Source organism: Acyrthosiphon pisum, chromosome A1 (assembly GCF_005508785.2).
Source record: "Acyrthosiphon pisum isolate AL4f chromosome A1, pea_aphid_22Mar2018_4r6ur, whole genome shotgun sequence".
Classification (NCBI taxonomy): Eukaryota; Metazoa; Arthropoda; class Insecta; order Hemiptera; family Aphididae; genus Acyrthosiphon; species Acyrthosiphon pisum.
Window position 1 is genome coordinate 87623763 of NC_042494.1, and position 20667 is coordinate 87644429.

Here is a 20667-nt window from a genome sequence, read left to right on the forward strand (position 1 = left end):
GACGTGTAACAGTTTTCGAAAAAATTGTCATGTGAACAATTTACAGTAAAAAGGCGCTTCTTGTTTAAATTAAATTAGAATAAGTTTAGATCTGCACCATGCAGATCAAAACAATATAATAGTATATACAAATTTCAAAATCAGAGAATTTTTATAAATACATTTTAAAAGAATAAAGTTTGGTTGAGCATGGTCGGTGAATCAGCTTGTGTATACTGATATTGATATAGGTACTATAGAGAAGGAAAACAAGCTCCAGGTTGTTTATAATAATATATAGACATACAGTATTCTTGTTTTTTCCGAAAAAAAAAAAAATAGTCATATAATATGTAGGTAGTCTAAATAATTTTGATTTCTGCAAACAAATATATCCACTACATTCAAACAATTTATTCAACCGGGAAAATTAAAGTTTTGTGTCTAGTGCAAATTGAAAAGAAAAAGAAAAAGAAAAAGTAAAATTTTATTAATTTAATTTAGTTTAACTTTCTATATAATTCGTCATTTTGAATATTGTTTGTCTTGAGATAATTCATTAGTTTATATCCTTATAAAAAACTGATAGACTTATCTATACATTTTTATTCCGCACACATACACATACAATTAAATGTTCGTAGATTTATCTTTTTTGAGAAAAGTAAAACCATTTTCCAGGCCATCGAACATTTTCCGGCGGTCATTGAGCCTATAATAAATTAATGTGCTTTGTGATGTCCAGTGATTTACTAATATTGATGGTGAATAAAGATAAAGTATCCTCTGATTATTTCAAGATCATCGGTTATAGCTACGCACAAGATATTACACGAATCATATAGTTATTAACAAACGATTTTAACTTGAAATTATAGAAACTAAAAATTATTTGACTTTCCCGATAGATGGTTAACAAATCTATTTGATGAATTATACTTGGATATTTTTGAATGCTTAAAGTGTTATTGTCTATAATAGTATAACATAGTTCCTCATAATTTATACTTTGGTATTCAACAAATTAACGGTTAAGTGCATTAATTTTGTATGACCGTGAAGGAGAGTAATTTGTACTTCTTCGATTGAAATTAAAAACTAATTTTTTTTCTTCTAATAAACAGTTATTTTGCTTGTATAAAACTATGTGTCAATAATAATAGTTGTATACTTACCAGATCATCCTAATTATTTACTCTTAGAACAAACGCCATAAGTTATCAAAGATGTATAACTTATATAGGTAGATACAACAGTTTTGAGATTTCATTTTAAACTCTTCTTCTTTAATAATAGTACCTAATTGCAATCTCTATTTATAGTTGTACAATAACATTTGATTAATATTGTAATATAGTATGCCATTTCTGATAAGAGTGCAAGAGTGCTTCAATAATTTCATATATTATAGATATATAATTTGAGTTTTACTCAAACTATGCATTAAATTGTCTAAAATTTACAGGGCTTGAAACTGTTTTCGAAATAAATTTTGAATACCAGTTAAAACCGTTAAAAACCCAAAATCAAAATCGAAAAAATTGAAACTGGTATTCAAAATTAAAATTAAAATCGAAAAAAATTAAGACCGGTAATTAATATCGAAACCAAAATCGAAAAATAATAAAACGATAACCAATATCAAAATAAAAATTTTTTTCGGTTTTAAGCCCTGCTATTTTTATAAGTTCCTGCGTTCGTCGTCGAGGAGGCGTAATCCGAGTTTTTAGACAGTCATTATATTATGATATATTCTTGGAAATGTTTTTAATTATCAAGCTTGATAAATCTAGACACTTAAGTATTTTATTTCAGAGATAATAAAAATTAATTGCTTTCTATGTGACTACTTCAATATGTTGTGAAGAAATAAAATGTTTTCTTTATTGTTCAGTGAAATGGTTGCATTTTTATTCCAAATAATACGTAGCTTTATATGTGTTTACGTTTAGATTCGGTCGTCAAAAATAAAACCAAATTAAAGTTCCGTCACTGACCTAGTAAATAACTAATTAACTGGGGACAATTTTAAATTAATATTAAAAATAAATATTGTACGTGTTGAATGATTGACGTTTTTATTTATCATGATGTTTGAATGCTGCAATATTTATTAGATATTACGACGTTATAAAATATTAATGTAACAATTCCCTATAAATTAATATTTATTTAGTTTTCGCCATTACGTCGGACAAAGGTTTATAATTATAAACACAATATGGTTATTATCAAAAGCTACGAAATATTGTTTTTACTATAATAATCATTACCTATGCAAAAAAGTATATAGTATGTATACCTAGTATATTATGTAGTTCAAGGCAATGGCGTATATTTGATTTTTGTGTGGAGGGGAGATCAGTGTGGCGTATACATACATTTTGTATGGAGGAGATCAGTAGAAAAAACTGAATTATTATATCCAAAAAATAGACGTTTTAAAGTATTATCATTATACCCTATAAAAAAAGTTCATAAGTGTGTGAAAAAATAGTTTTAAGTTAAACTCTGCATTCCTCCAAAATAATATAAAGATCTGATATTTATACCTATTATGTGTATCTGTGTGCCTTTGTGTGTCTATCATAATATTATTTGTCACGACTCACGATTGAAAAAAATCGCGGTTTACTATCGTCAGCACATGCAGCAATGAAAAAATAAATCTAACGATGTGAACAATATTTTGTTTACGCAAAACAAACGAAATGTCATTAAAAGTGTACTGCGTACTGCGCACTTTTAATAACATTTATAAAGAACAACAAATTATTTTGGAGACAACCATATTGTTATCTTAGAAATATATTAAGTTTATTAAAAAAAGAACAGTTTTGTATTATTCTAAATAATATTCTTCTCATTACAACAGGCATAAAAACTTTATTTAAAAAAACGCTAATGAGTTTGTCTCTCAAATATTGTCCTCTATCAATTCCATAGCGGCTATTTTTAGCTTTTACTGTCCAACCATTTTTTTATATGGTTTTGTTTGGTTTGCTTAGACGTGTTTTTACCACTGATGATATTTATTATCGGTATAATAACGTCCTCTTAACAAGACGTGATGACAATTAAATGCATCCTCTATATTTTTTTTGTATAATGTATAAATGTTTAATACTGACTAGTGACGATACTTAATATATTATAATAATAATAATATCGTTTACTATGGAAAAAAATGTCCAATTTACATAATATTAAATATACTTGATACATATAATTATTTAAAATACAATAGATTAAGGTACATGCTGTACACGCCTCATATAATAGTTTATAATAGTGTAATGAATATAAAGAATAAAGTTAGTAAATAGGTACACATAGACAGATCTTTGAGCGAAGAATGAAATGTATCTTAGTTTATAGAATTTCCTAAAGACAATAAAAATTAGATTAGGAAAATAGCATATTATAATATTTGGGTGATATATTCGATATTCTATAAAATAGAAGTTTAAATATAGAGATAGAGTTAGTCTGGACTATATTAGAAAACTCATAATGTACCCTATATATAGTATAAGTATTAATATAGTATGTTACCATTATGTATTCCTAAACTATACCGTTATGTAAAATATGTATTTGAATGGAATAAATACATTTTTATATGTTATTATGAACAACGGTATTATATTCTTCAAACATAATTCCATAAAATTGCTTTGAAAAAAAAATCGGGGTATCTGACTCCCACACCTCCCTGTATACGTCCTTAGTTCGAGATACTTGTCTTATACACGTTGGTTGGTATAACAATTATAATATCTTAAGTTAATGTACTTATATTATTTAGATTAAACGTACACAATAACACTATAAAATATAATGCACGCTGTTATATTATATACAATATTTTATTTTCTGATTATTATGTTTCAGGATCTCAGAGTTTTATTCGTACCTTGGATATTTGCAATGATCTTAGCAACTACTGTTGACGTGGCACATTCAATATATTTATATGGACTTGATACGGTAAATATACATTTAAAAAAAATAATAAAACGCGCTATTAAAAATGAACAGTAAAAGATCAATTATTTTTATTGGAAATTGAAGCATTGCCAATAAAATTGCATAAGATTTATGATTGTATTTACTGTTTAACTAACCACAAATCATTTACTTGGTCCGTTCATTTCTTTGACGGTGACTGCATTTTTTTAATTTACGAATAAATACCTATTAATTCACGAATTATAAGCCGATGACTCTATGTAATTGGCGCCGTGAGGATAATAAACACTTCATTACTCATTTACAATCACTGGGAAAATTTCAGTGAATCACCGTATATAAAACTTTCATTTCATTGTTCATCCGGATCAGTTTGTAAATGTCTCACCTAATAAATTATTTTAAAAGTTGATATTAAAATTTAAAATATTTATGAAAATTCTCTTATATTACACGGAGTAGGTACAGCAAACATAACATCAAGAACACTTCTCAACAATTAATGTATATTTTATGAATATTAATATTTTTTGTCATTAAAATCACTCAGGTGACTTACCACACTTTAATTGTTGAAATGTATATCAATTCAAATAATATTCAATTTGCCTAATAATATTAAACATAGTTTTTATAAGACGGCGCATTGAGTATGCAAAATAATAGCATTCCGGTCGTGCGATACAAAACACCATGTTGTGACGTAAAATAATATAACATTATTATGAGTTATGGCAAAATATATTTCAAAATAACTATATGTAATAAAATCACTACAATACCTAACGTTAAGTTTATTACGTACTATAAACGTCTAATGCAACGGATATTCAATAAACCGTTGTAGGCGTCTGTATAATTAATTACCATGGACTGATATTAAGATCTACTCGGACCAGGAATAAATGAATTACATCTCGATACGGTCTATTTCGTATGAATCGCACGAGCCTTAGATGACTACTCGGGTTTACAGTATTAGTTTGTAGTTTTATACCCAATTTATTAGCATATTAATTATTATTGATTCTGAAATATATCTCTGTTAGCCCTTTCAACGCTACGCCCTGGCTTCGATGTGCCAGTATGTACCGTGGTACATTTTTGAAAAGCTGCAATTGCGTTTATTTTAAGAGTCTTCATATTAACGACTCTTTTCATAAATTTAAACTTAAACGGAGCTCCAAAAATATTACCAAGCGTGTAATTTATCTTATAAATTAATTTCTTCAGCTCCGTCAAGTTCAAATTTTAAATAAATGTAAACAATATAGTCTTGACAGACAACGGTAGGTGATCAATGTGTTCTCTAAACTTCTCTCCATACTGTTCATTGGTTTCAAACTATATATTATTTATTAGAACTACCTACTGCTTTCAGTTAGGTATCGCCGTAGTTCACATGCCTAATGAAAACATAATAATTATTTGTTGTGAGTCGACCAGAAAGTGCAAACAACATCTTCATACCGTCTATTTCTCATGAACCACACGAGCTTTTAACAACTCTCCCTTCAGATTCGAATTTTACAGAATCAGTTTGTGGTTTTAATATTTTATACCCAATTTATTATTATATTTATTATTAACTTCTTCAATATATCTCTGTTAGACCGTTTGACACGCCGGTTTTGATTGCTGATCGATTTAATGTGCTACATTTTTGAAAATCTGTACCTGCGTTTGCTTTAAGTCATGGTAACGATTAACGAATATGTTAACAAATTTAAACTGAGTAAAATATGATGCTGTGTATCTTTGTATCTGATAGATTAATTTGGCAACCTCTTCAGCTCCGTCAAGTAAATTGTAAATAAATATGGTCTTGACAGACAAAGGTCGACGATCAATATGTTCTTTCCATAATCCAAATCGCATTAGAAAATGTCTATCAAGTCAACACAACGTCTATAGTTAATCCATTGGTTTTAAACTATATAATATTTTAATATTAACATAATCTATATATTTTAGAGCTGGTTAGGTACAAATATTTTTATTTTCTAATTGATTTTGCGTAACACTTTGTTTATCAGTTTATCGCCATATTAGAAACGAATAAAATGTAAAAAATACTTAATTCCCATTAGGTATAGGTATAGGTATACACAATTAATGGTTACTTATTAATACATAATATTTATGTTTCATAAGCTATCTTCGAAGTGGAAAATATAGAGTAGCGTGCTACGTTTGTCAATACACCATTTCTTTATTAGAACTAATGCTTTCAGTTAGATATCGCCGTAATTCACAACTTTCCTAATGAAAACGCATAGGTAATGATTATTTTTTTGTAAATTTGCCTCAGTAAAATATGTGTTCAATGTGGTTCCAATCATGTTCTACGAGAGCGAAGACACGTTTTCGTACAACAATATACTATAAATAGCAGGTGGTCATTATATACCATCGGTGTCAAGTTAACGCCAAACCTATTAAAACGAATATGATCCAAAATTGACTTCGTTGTGACTTATATTTTTGCGAACTAATTCACTTCGTTTATAATATCATTACACTTTTAACTCGTTAAGATGACTTCATACTAGAATTAGTTGGATTAAAGAACCCCGGATAGGCTGTCCACGCGGTAGTTTCAGTTGTTCCCTAATTTCTTAAATTAAATAATAGTTAAAACAGTCCATATATTTTCCCTCTGGTTCAATTTCACTCGCGTACGCTGTAATTATTTATGGTGATGTATTTTTTGTGTAATCAAGATGATCAAAGTCAGGTCGAGATATAACTATTAATTATCATACAGAAATATAATGTAATTAATTGAATTAGTCGAGTTGGGGAATGATTACCCACTGACAATAAAATAAAGCTTCAAGCGTAGACAACGATAATACTTGCATAATAAATGTATGTGCGGATTATAACATAATAAATACATAATCCACGAGAATAAATAAACAATACGAATATCACAGTTGAATAATAAATGTATTATTATAACGTATGATAAGCCAGTACGCGATTTCAGTATTAATAATATATAGGTAGGTACGTGGGTACCCATATAATATAATATAAATAAAAAAATTGAAATGTAATAAAAATGAATTAATGGACAAAGTTACGTAATAGTATTAATAAGCATAACTATAGACTATAATATAGGTTATATATAAGTAGACAGGTACATAATACATCATATTATTAGTATTATCCTGTACACGCATATACTAACTAAGAAGAAGAAAACACGAATTATTAGAGTTTCTTAAGATACCTGGATAGTTTTCGTGTAAAAACACAAGCGTACTGCAGTTGGTTCATTAGCAATTTATCAAATACCATCTACTCATTATTCTTTTATTACGACATTTAACAATACTATAAGAAAAACATACTTAGAGGTACTCGAAAAGTTTTTTTTTTAACGGAAAAATCGTTTATTACATTATTATAACGCGGCTCTAAACACACTAAGAGAAACTTAAATCGTAAAAACTTTTGTCGTCATGCTTTCCTGAACGGTAACCAAAGTTGAGGACTACAAATGTATTGTGATTTATTCGTCAATTTATATATATGACTACCACTTGAATGTTAAGTACTTAGTACTTACTCAGCTTTAACTACAACATGGACCTAATATACCACTACTAATTTACCGGACATTAGTGAAATGTCGGAGCGGCCATCAGAGATACAGAGCGCTTCTCGTGTGCGACTTACTACTGTGCTAGACAACATTTTTCTATATTTCTACCTGTGTTTTGTGCTGTTAACACCGATTGTCACTATTTTATACTTGATAAAATGTATTGATATAATAGAATATGGAATACATAACTGTTTGGTGTTCGATCGGTCACTCGCACCTATTTGTTACGCCCTAAAGTCAATACCGATTTATTAGTACTTACTACTTAGTAGTATAATTAGTCTACTACAATGGTACCTAGACAGTCTGGCCAACTTATAGACACACATAAAACTTCGTAGGTGCTAAGTGCCTGTACTGTGTAATATCTATAAAAATTGTTTATGTATCTAATTGTTTTTTTTTTATAAAATAACTGCAAATCGTTATTAATTTTTTAAACGTAGTTATACGTCTTAATGGTTTTGACAAATTTTAATTTATTACCAAATTCAAACAAAAATAATCTGATTAAAGTATGATATGAAAAAAAGGAGTCTGTGCATTTCGATATTGTTTTCTTATTGTTTATAAAAAAAATACACTTAAGTCATACAAAAAAAAGCAATCTCTTCGAATTTATTGTAAATGCTGAAGGAAATATTTATAGAAAGACGATTTACCTGAATATATCGGTTGAACATTATTTACTATTTAGTTATGTCAGTTGTAAGTGTAGATATTATACGCTTTTGAAGTATGTGAAGTAATTTTTATCCACAATACCCACTTCACGCACTTGTCATATATATTAAAATGTCGTTTAATGTTTTATTTTCATCAAATATAGATTCGAGATTTTGCTGTACATTTTCACATTCCACATATGATATTTTATTATTGTCAATTATTTTTTTTTATGTTCGTCTGCATTGTTAAAAGAATCCATTTTCAATTATAGCATGCGATAAAGGATATAATTTCACCTTCAAACTGTAGTATACCATCCTAAGTGTGTAAAAGATTTATTTCTGAGGTAGGTGATATCGGTCTGGGGTCCATTAATTAGTTTTGAAATGTAATTATATTTATTTTACGAACGAATTCATAATTATAATATGGTTTAACATTATAGCACTAAACAGCACACTCGCGCAACAGAAAATTTAAAACCATGTTTTTAATCAATTTCATGAAGTTGCAGTCAGAATTTCATTGTTTAAAAGACAAGCTATACACGTTACGTCTACATACGTCTGTGGCGCGCACGCGCTTTGAAGTTTAAACTTTAAAGTAAGCAACATTGGCAGTTTCATTAAATCTATGCGTACAATATGATAAGTATGATATATTATATTTAACACGAACAATGCTAGGATTAAAAAGTGATTAAATCTCGTTAAAATAATAATATTTTATTTTTTAAATTTGTAGATTCTAGCATATACAGTAAGTCGTTAGATCACAATATCACATGATTTAAATAGTTTACCTCGTCGTCACAGATATTTTGTATAATGTAAATGTTTTCTGTGGATGACTTGAAGCGACGATTATGTTATATTATGTTTGTTCAACAAGTAACGTATTACAAGAGTAAACCAAATATGCACTGCAATTCAAAACCCAATAGATATATGATATTATTTTGAATGATAAACAAGACAACGGAATTTCAATTCGGTGGTGGCATACGATTGATTACGTTTAAGACATGTATAAATAATTGAAAGCGCACCAAATTGTTTGCGCCTACTTCTTCACTACCGTAAATACTTTTTTTTTAAGACTTTCAAAATAGTTATGCTTAACACGGTTAGGTTTATTTAAATTTGCGTTACCAAAAATAAAATATATTATACACATTACACAATCTGTAATATATATAATCATCAAATGTGTCCTCACTAACTACGTGATCAGCATGTTAAATAAGATAAACGTCCTAACTATGATGTTAAAGACTTGACATTTTCACTCATTTTTTGGTTCATTCGTACCACCAAGTAGGGGTGCACTAAAAATAATTTTCCAAAATTTGAACTTTATGCTCACACAAGGATTTTGAGATTCACGATGGACAATGAAATTTTTTTGCTTATTATTGTCCTTGTCTTTCTTCTTCTCTAGTTGTTCACGGACAGCTTCACGTACCTCTTCAAGAGGCTCCCAATCATCCGCAGTTTTTGACAACTCCCTCAGAACACCTTGGTGGAACCGAGGACGATATCCGTGGAGCATCTCAAACAGTGTCCTCGTACTGACTTTAATTTCACTATTGTTGATAGAGTTCTGCACCTCAGTCAGAATCTCGTCCCAATCCTTGCCTTCTTCTGCGCACGTCATCAGCGCAGCCATAAGAACACTATGGCTCCGCTCAACCTGCCCATTTGCCTGTGGGTGGCGCGTGGAGGTCAATATGTGTTTGATCCCTTGACCATCACAATATTCTTCGAATACTCGAGCAGTGAAGCACGTCCCTCTATCAGAAATTAACCTTTGAGGCGTTCACGAATTTCTTGACGCACTGTCTCGTCAGCGCTCGCACTAGCTACAGGGTAAAAATTTACATATTTAGTAAAGTTGTCCACAAAAGTTAGCACATACTTTGAACCGTTTGAAGTGGCAACCAACGGGACCACGTAATCAAGGTGTACGATGTCAATTGGTCTTTTCCCCACAGCAATAGGATGCAATAGACCCGGCTGTTTGCCTCTTGGTCCCTTCACCATCTTGATGTGGAATGTAACATACCTCCGCATCTTAACGAACCAAAAGTCCTGTAATATATTAGCAACCGTACGGACCACAGCAGGGTGCCCCTTCAAATTATGTGCAGCAACCACCAACCCCTTGCGAATAGCTCTTGGCATCACGAACAATAGCTTGCTGTTAACTTGCCTGTACAGCAGTCCGTTCTCCAGAGTAAAACTTTTGTCAACCAAGTTGTAGTTGACTGAATCAGCATTTAGTCTCTGAACAATACTTGGCATCTCTTGATCAGCCGCTTGTTACCTTATCTTCAATGGTCAGTAATACACAGACGTCCCATCTATCCTCCAACTCCACGTCGAAGGGAAGTTCTTCACCACCAGTAGGGCTTACTGGGGCCCTAGACAAAGCATCTACATGATACATCCGATTCCCAGGTCGATATTTGATTGTAAAATCATATTCTTGCAACACATCGTGCCAGCGGGCTACTTGCGTGTTCGTCGCCTTGAATGAATTCAGATACACAAGCGCCTGGCAGTCAGTGTAAACTACAAATTGCAATCCCAAGAGGAATTGACGTAATTTACTCATCGCCCACACCACGCACATCAATTCCAACTTGCTGGAATGGTACTTGGAATCAGAATCACTGGTTTTCTTACTTATACAATAAACCAACTTAAGCGAATCGCCAGTCTTCTTAGACTGCAACAGCATAGCGCCAAGTCCTAACAAACTGGCATCAGTATGCAGTTCGGTAACATCCGCATTTCGATTAAACATAGTAAGAACCGGCGGCTTCGTCAACCGGTCCTTCAGCACACGGAAAGCACAATCCTGCTTGTCGCTCCACAAAAAATCCGCGTTCTTCTTGGTCAACCACGTAAGTGGTTCTGCTATGGTCGCGTATCCTTCCACAAACCTACGGAAGAAGCCGGTAAGCCCTAAAAACTGTTTCAATGACGTCACGTCGACCGGAGTAGGGAAGTCCGATATCACCCGTGTTTTCAGTTCACCTGGCTGCATCAAACCGCCGCCAATAACAAACCCTAGAAATTCAATCTGCTTGGCACCGAAGTTACACTTCGATGGTTTGAGAGTCAGACACGCACTCCTCAACCGATCAAACACCAACCTCAGCTTGGACAACATATCGTCCCAGTCAACAGCGTCGATGACCATATCGTCCAAGTAGTTTCTGACAATTTTCCCATGTAATGGACCCAACACATGTCGCATCAATCGGGTAAACTCTGCTACGGCTCCGGACAAGCCAAACGGCATGCGAGTAAACTGACCGTTCACAACTCCGACCTTCTGGTACGGATGACGCGCTTCCACGTTCTTCTGCTCAGCAACAATGTTGACTTGCTGCCGTGTTGGGCAATTCGTCACCATGTGGCCAGCAGCGCCACAGCGAAAACATGTCATTGGTTTCCGTTTCGTTGGGCAGTCGCGGGAAAGGTGCCCTATTTTGTGACAGTTGAAGCAACTGCCGCGCTCGACATCATCAGTCACCTTCTCAGTTACCTTGCTCTCTTGGCTCGACGTAGCGGCAACCGCCTTGTCTCCAACCGGTACTGCGCGCCTCCAAGTCTTTTTATCCTTCAGGGAGTCGCCCGTAGACTGATTCCGTTACTCACTTGTTTTATTCGAATCTTTGTACTTGACAGGTTGATCCGACTGCAAGTCCGTTTTCCTCAGCGAGTCCATCCGCTCCCAGTCTAATATGTCTGCCAATAAATCATTTTCATCCTTATGCACTCTGCACAGAGCATACATGGCCATTTCACGTGAATGCAGACCTTGAATTACATGGTCCCGTACTTCATCGAACGTCAGCGAGAGATCGCGGCACAGTCTCACCTTCGACTGAAAGTAGTCCATTGAATGTTCACCCTTGTTCTGATTCCGCCTACGCAAAGCGTCCCAGCGATCAGACATACAGCGCGTATAAACGTCGCATTAAATTGTGTTTTGAAATTCAGCCAATTCTGAAACGTACGGCCCACAAACCAGTCTCTGGCTGCACCCTGTACGTTCGCACGTACAAACAGTAATCGGTATGCGAACGGCCAACAATTTAAATCAGCCACACCTTCGACTGATGTAAGCCAGTCGGCGGCTGCATGTGTCGATTCGCGACCATTGAAAACTGCTACCGTTTTGTCCAGGTCCGGTAAGACACGGAAATCCAACGTGGGTTGGCGCGAACTTGACTCTGATATCGATCGACCGTGCTGTTCGTGGTTATTCGCGTCCCCGGCTGACTCAGACTTGTCGGACAATAATTTCGTCTGCAAGTTATCAATGAGCGCGATGAGCTCATTGTAGGTCGGCGCCTTCGGCAATTGCGACGACTGCCCTCTGACACATCGTCGTCGTTGCCCATATTGAATGATAGCATCTATCACTGTCATCACTAATCAATAACACAGAACTGTGTCAATAACAACAACACGGCGCTTTATAACGTCACAGCGATGATCGTGCAAATCGACCGCGGTGAGTGTACTCACGGGTACCAATCACTGCTACCTACAACGTCGCACCTAACCTCTAATTTAGCTCACAAAGTCGCAACAATAACCACGTTCTTCGGAACTCGAATAACTATCGACCAATACAAATTATACAATAGTCACCACCGACTATATGCAACACTATCGTACGACGTATCGACAACGCTTAACGAGCGGCAATCGTAGATTAACAATTCCGTATTCATAACGCACTACAAACACGAAACGGTTTACGGCGAACGACACGTTTACTCGCACGACGACCACGGTTGTCATAAACGCGCACTACAACTGCGTTCTTCAATTCGTAATCCCACTTCTGATATGTTAAGCTCCTACACAATTAATCAACGCACGATTTTGATAAGATACTCAATTCTTTATTCTCAATTATTAATTCTTAAACACACCGTGCGGACCTCCGCTCGCTAGCGCTAACTAGTCACAACTAAACTTATGATGGGAGAGTCACACACACTGTTGTTGGTGACTCCCACCCCTGAACAGATGTTATCGGATGTCAAAAAAGTTTGTAGAGTAGTTCGAATCACGTTCGGAAATAATTATACCAAGAGCTATAATATCTAAACAGAGGTACACTAAAACAGAGATGCACAGATATAATGTCGTATTTTATATTAATTGTTCATTTTTTTCCGGAAGAATTCTGGTCTTATAGCTCAGTGGCGTGCCGAACAGTCATTTCTTGAGGCAATTGCCTCAAGGAAAATGTTTGTGTTAGTATAGATGTGCAACTTATACCTAAAAAAACTTAATAATATTTATTATTTTGAATAATAAAAAAAAATAGTGAAAAAACTGTTAGTGGTGGGGAGGGGGATCAAATTGTATAGTTTGCCTCAGGTCTGCTTGTCAGTTCGGCACGCCACGGATATAGCTAGTATATATTCTATTATATTATTTGTATACGGTTTTTAGAATAATTTTCTGAACTAACTTTCTGTATTATAATCAAGGCTCTAAATTTGAAATTTTTCAATTGAAATATTTCAAAAATTTCACTCTTTTTGAAATAATTCCATGAAATTATAAAAATATTTTTTCTTCTTTTAAACGTGTTCGGTTATACTGTTAAAGATGATTAGAAATAATATATTGATTACACACTAAAAACGTTGATAATGAATAACTTATCAGTTATGATTTATCACTTATCAACCAAGGTTTAGGAACTACTACAATATGTTAATGATCAATAGTTATAAATACTTATAATAATTATAAACTTATGAATTAATTTTGTAACTGTATAACTGCATAAAATATAGTTTAATCGTATTTAATTGAATCCATATTGGCTATTAAATTATTATTATTATTATTATTATTATTATTCATATTTTTGGAGCCAAATTATGGCGGCATGTGGTTCTTCTTTTGTGCATTCAATTTTCATAAGGATTTTTGAACGTTACTTTATTTTATTTTTATTTTCCATGAAATATTTCAAGAAAATAAATTTAAAACCCTAAATGATAATATAATATATTATAATATATTATAATATATTATATAATCGAGATCGCTGTATTTTCAAAACTATTTTATCAGTAAATAATGTAGTTACTACGCGTATCAAGTCGTTTAAGTAAAGGGTATTATGTATATTATGTGATCGGTACTTAAAATGTGTGTTCGTTTTAAGCGCAGCGAGTATTGTATAATTCAAACTTATACCTAGGTGAAGTAGTTAACAATTTTAATCGACCGCGGCCAGTATTATTGGACGTGGGAAAGGAAGCGAAAGGGTTGGTTAAAGGGGTCGGAGAACCTATAGTGGTTGAACAAACTATTAATTATTAATCACGTCCCATACGTCCGGTTCAACCTTATTCCGCCCATATCGCGGAGACAAGACTATAGGCGCGCTTCTAGAAATGTTCAATAAGTTGCGTGTTTTGCCGACCCTTTAAAACAACTTTAACTTTCAGACATTAATTTACATCCATTCGGAAAGGTTCATTTGGCCCATAATTGTGTTTCAATCAAAAGTTTCTTTGGTGATTTTTTTTTTTAATCGATTATAAGAGTCCTTTTGACTAAGATAAATTATTATATGGAAAAAACAGTGTTTCTCAAAATTGAATCTTTTTCGTTTTGTATTTTTTTTTAGTTTAAAATAGGATGGGCGTGCAAGAGACGTGTTTTTTTGTTAGTGACATTAACGGCCCGACTTTATAGATAGACGGTCTTTTCAGGGGTTTTTTTGTATACGCACATCACATATAATTGCTTTGTATATGTATAATTTATTAGACGGGTGGTTGTTTTTAATCTTATCCCGTTAGGTTTCTGGAGCGCAACGTCTAACGAGAATAAATAAAATATTTTCTGAAAGAATGCTTATTATTTAAATCAATTTGGTACGTGCGTATAAGTATAAAATGCACAAGTACATTAGTACTTATACACAATTTCAATCCGATCAAACATTACCAAGTTTTTATTACATATTATATTTAATTAATTCAAAACAATTTATTTATTTAGTCTTTAACAATAATTATCTATTTAACATATTATTGATGAATTATACTTTTTTACGGCACGCTGAAATATTATTGTTTCATCATTTAGTATTCTATTTTTTCTCATACAAATGCACTTTATGCACTTCATAACAATATCAAATGGATAAAATGGGTCACTTGATATTGACAATATTTATTATTATAGAATATTATGGATTCAAATATTACGTATAACGTATTGGTAATATCTAATTAAATTTATACTATAGTCCTTAACACAATATTATTATTATAATACCTACATGAATTATAAATAATTATCGGTAAAACTTACTACTATAATAGTACTATATAAATTATATACATGATAAACAAAGTCATAAAAAAATGTATTTGATATTATTGTTTAGTTTTTTATTTAATCATAAATCGTGTATTATGTTTACCCATACACGAATACAAGTAATTTGTTGAAAACCTAATACGTTTGTTTATTTGTAACGATAGACAGGTATGTTTATAATTAATAAGTTATTCAACTCTCTGCTTTTATATTTGAATTGAATATAGTTTTTTATGCGACTTAATAAAATATATAAAGTGTGTACGTAGCCCCTCATCTACTCCTCGGGCGTGATATAACTCTTAATAAATTAGCATGGTTTTATTTTGTATTCTTATTATCGCGCCCTGTGTGTACAAATTAGCAGTTTCTTATTCTTATACCTACATACATTTCATTTTATTGTAGCTTGCCCCTCAAATAAATGTGCTGCACTTCTAACGGTCATTTGGAAACCAGTTATACTTTCAAATTTCCCCCGAGTGGAAAAAAGAAATTTTAAATCACATTTAATTTGCTCGGCATAATGATCTTGATTAATTTGTTCTACGCTATATTCGACGGTGCGTCTTAGACGTTTTATGTGCTGTTCAATCCAAATTAAAATGAATAAGTAAAAATTATCATACAAACCTAGTTTTGAACGCTCATATTTTTCTTTATCTGTGTATAATAACTGAGATAGTATATATATGAACGTATACTTGATTATGAAACTACGGAGATTACTGGAATTGTCTTTATTTAGACATGATAAAGATGATAACGAGTGATGAGTTTTTGAAATTCGTTCGTGTTAGTTGTTTCACCTGAGAACGATTAATAACTACAACTCGTATGACAACTTTGGATGAAATTGATTTGAAACGCCTCAAGGCCAAGTGTTCGACGGCGCCGTGAACAGTAGCCATCATGAGTAGACAATTCAATAGTTTTTAAGTGTTTATGTATCTAAAAACTACCCTCTCACACATTATATAGATACATTGTAGCTCTCGTGGTACCTATCAACTTGGCTGCAATTTCAAATCCTCGCAGTAACCAGTCAATATAAGAAATCTCACAGGAACTATTAACTGAAATGTATGTGTTTTGCTTTTTTTTTTCATAATAACCTAAAGGACTAAAGTGTATGTCCCGGAAAGGTGGATAGACCAATATATGATTCTATAATTTATTTCCTTGAGTTATTTTCAGCGATAACAATGATTCTAAGTTTAAAACAAATTTGTACTTTTCGTTTGTTAACTTTGTTATTCGTTATCTTTTTTTAATAAATGTTTTATGAAAAGGATTTTTTAATTCTGATAGATTTAACGAGGTAACTGTGGAAGCACAAAACGACCGTTAATGGCGCAGCGAACATTTTATTCGGAATTCTACGAGACGAGTTGCTATGTTTGCTATTATAAAGTGTCAGGGAGACTCAAGTCTAAAAAAAACGTGTTGGAGACGTCTCCTAATCGGTATACATAACACTCGCTGAATTGACCGGTCCACCACGACGTTGGACTGTTTACTCGGTATAAGCGGCATTTTTTTTTGCCTTCGTTATTTCGTCTCGTGTATCATGCGTTTGTCATGACTGACCTTTGCGATGACATTTGTCAAGCGCTCTCCTCGTTATTGTATACGCAAGTGAACGTAGACGTAATCGACCGCCGTGTCACGTATTTTATAAGTGGCGCAATGTGCGCGATTTTAAGGATTAGCATAATGCTTGCGATGATTGATGGCTAATATTGCGGTAATCGCCTCGAGACTATCCGTCCGGGTTTTGACGAGTGACAGTTAGGGGGGGGGGGGGGGCAGTGGCGCCCAATAAACGACGAAATCCTAAGTACGCTTCACCGCGTGGTTATTATACGTTATTCTATATGAAAGGCCATCTCTCGTGAGATCATAATGTTATCGGTGTACACATTTCGAACGGTGGTGATTTGATTTGATTTTTTTGGAAACCCAACGACCGTATATTAAAATTCAATACGGCACGTCATTCAGCCGTGGTCCCACACGTCATGTCCAATATAATATACCTATGACAGGTGACATGTGTGAACGCGCTCGATTGCATAATCTTATACAGGGTGATTCACTGAGCATGCTCATCCCCATTTTCCTACAACAAACGATTAATTCAAAATTCTGATTTTTAGAATTTTTAAGTAGGTACCAATACTATATTATTATAAAACACTCCGATTTTTTTAGCAGTCCTATAGGATACCACCTTTTTTATAAAATGATAATTTCCCTTTTTTTTAAACTGTTAAGAAAATTACTTTTTTGAACATATATTTTATACGTATAATTTATATAAACTGAAATCCAAACGAACAGTTTTTGAATTGTATAACTTTAAGTACTAAGGATAATAAGTCTATGTTAATAGGTTTGGAAAAATATTTGGTCGGGATCTATGATGATTTTGATAATTTGAAAACTATAGTAATTTATCATATTTTATAATATGTAAAATTTGTGTGAGAATATAATAAGTACTAGATAGATGTAATACTATATCTACTTTATATTTGTATAATACTATTTTCAACAATTATACCGAGTGGTTCACAAGTATGGTCGCATTTTTTTTTTAAATATATATATATATATATTAATTTCTCAAATTAGAGTGAAATGACCTCGCATACAATTTAAAGGTAAGCTTTTAGAGCATCTCCTAGGCGTTTTATTATATTTTAATTTTAAAATGAATTATGAGTATTTTAAAATTATAAATTGTTTACACAAATAATGTTAACTCGATTTAAAATTTAAATATAATAAAACGCCTATGAGATGCCCTAGATACTAATATACTAATCTTACCATTACATTTTATAAAAGGTCATTTCACTCTAATTTGAGAAATTAATATGATTATAATTTATAATCATTATTGTGAACGTAAAATTTGCTATGTTGTGTGTGGGTCAAAGCGATAAAACAATTGTTGTACTTACATCCTCTTAAGAACTAAGAAACATCCTGTGGAGATACGAACTTTTGTTTTTTTAAATGAGAACCCCCCTTAGTTATATAACTTTATGTGGGTACTAATGATAATAGGTCCATTTTAATGGGTTCGGAATGTACATACAGGAGCCAAGGTGATTTAAAAACTTTAATGATTAGTATTAATCTATTTCTATATATATTTATAATTTGTATAAAATATAAATGACCCAAGTATAATAAATATTAAATCCAATGTTACATCTATTTTATATATATATATATATATTTATATATAATTTTTGAAAACCATTTTAATGATTCGATGATAAAAATTAAAATCTACTACAAATAGCTCGCGATTATAAGAAAATATTATGAATAACTCATCATCACGTGCATGATGCTCAAAACCTTTGTTGTATCTATTAGGTAAAAATCATTAATTATTATTTTTATTTTAAATTACAGGTTGAATTCAATCCACCGACAGCAATTTTGTATACTATCGATTTTTTTCTACTAATTTTAAACGTAAGTATTTTGTACTTATAATTAATCAATATCAATTATTTCCCTTTTGAAATATATTATTATGCCTAAATAAATATAAATAAAATTACCATTTAATTAGTGCAAAGGTTATAAATTATCTTATAAGAAAGTAGAAGTAAAAATTATTGAAAACAATATAAGTATAATATGTATACAGCGTAATTTTCAAACATACTTGAAAATAATGTTTTGTTAGGGGTGGTTTACTGGCAGTAAAAGATCAAAACGTTTTATGCAACATTTTAAATATTTCAATAATCAAATTAAATTTTTCAATTTCTCATCAGTTTTTGAGAAAGTTACAAAAATAACGTAAGATTTAATACACAAAAAAATACCAAACGAGCCTTTCTTCACAATCTTTGGTCGAAACATTCAGTAAAAAATCCTTTCCCAGAAACAATTATATTGTAGTTACTAGTTTGTCGAACTCAGATTTAAATTAATTATACTAGACCAAACATGTGGCAAGGTAAATAATGTAGTGCATTGATGTAAGCACTGTATGGAGGTGATCGACGCAAGTATTGAGTGTCTATACTCTATAGTCTATAATTTTCGTAAAAATATCTAGCTGGACGTACTTTTTATTATGAATTATTGTTATGTATCTCTTCTGCTCTCTTGAAATAATTTGCATTTCCTAATACTAGCTGAGACTTATGTAAATCTGTTTCTATCAAAAAAATTCTAAAAACGCCACTGATCTTATGTTTATAACACGATTTTATGTTTAATTTTCAGAAATTTTCTTCACTCCAGTGCACACATATTATTAATAAGTCGAAAAATGTCTTTATTTATTATTTTCATTTATTTTCAATTCCATCCCACACTGTACTTTATTCCAATCCGTTATTTCACGTCTTACTTTCCATGTATAAATATTTAAATTAGAAAAGTTGACGCATATAGTTTACCTCCCGTTATGTAAACAAACAACTGTTATTTATATTATGTTGAGTGTTGACTTAAATGTAACCAAACAAATCACGTTGTATTTTATATACACGTCTTCACAATATTATTTATCCGTGTGTTTTTCATAGTATTGGCTCTCGTCAACTACACAACAGCCCAAAATAATTAAAATGTATTATTATGCCAGGAATGTATTTTAAAATTGTAGACATTTTACTACATTAGCTCATTTATAATAACTAGGGACTCGGAATTTAGTGAATGTAGTGGTCCAGTATTTACAACTGACGGCAAAATATTGTATTGTAAATTGTGCGATTCAAAAGTTGGAAGTGACAGAAGATTCAACGTTCAACAACACATTGACACAGCTAAACATAAGGCAGCTATTAAGCGAAAACAAAGTAAAAATAAATTTGATTTACAAAAAACTCAACAACAACTTTTAAGTAATACAAAAAAGTCTTCTTTTAATAAAGATTTATGTTATGCTTTGTTATCGGCTAACATTCCATTAAATAAATTAAATAATCATAATTTTAAGTCATTTTTGGAAAAATATACTTCGAAAGAAATTCCAAATCAAACTACACTTCGTAAAGGCTATGT

The 20667-nt window shown here is 31.9% G+C and overlaps 1 protein-coding gene across 3 annotated transcripts in view; it reads left to right on the forward strand.

Annotated features, from left to right (window-relative positions):
* LOC100570183 overlaps positions 1–20667 on the forward strand; it is a 174258-nt gene that overhangs the window by 133203 nt on the left and 20388 nt on the right. For all 3 annotated transcript variants that reach the window (XM_029487695.1, XM_029487696.1, XM_029487698.1), the window contains exons 6-7: positions 3874–3969; positions 19054–19116. In XM_029487695.1, the coding sequence (XP_029343555.1) occupies positions 3874–3969; positions 19054–19116 (159 nt within the window). The remainder of the gene's footprint in view (positions 1–3873; positions 3970–19053; positions 19117–20667) is intronic.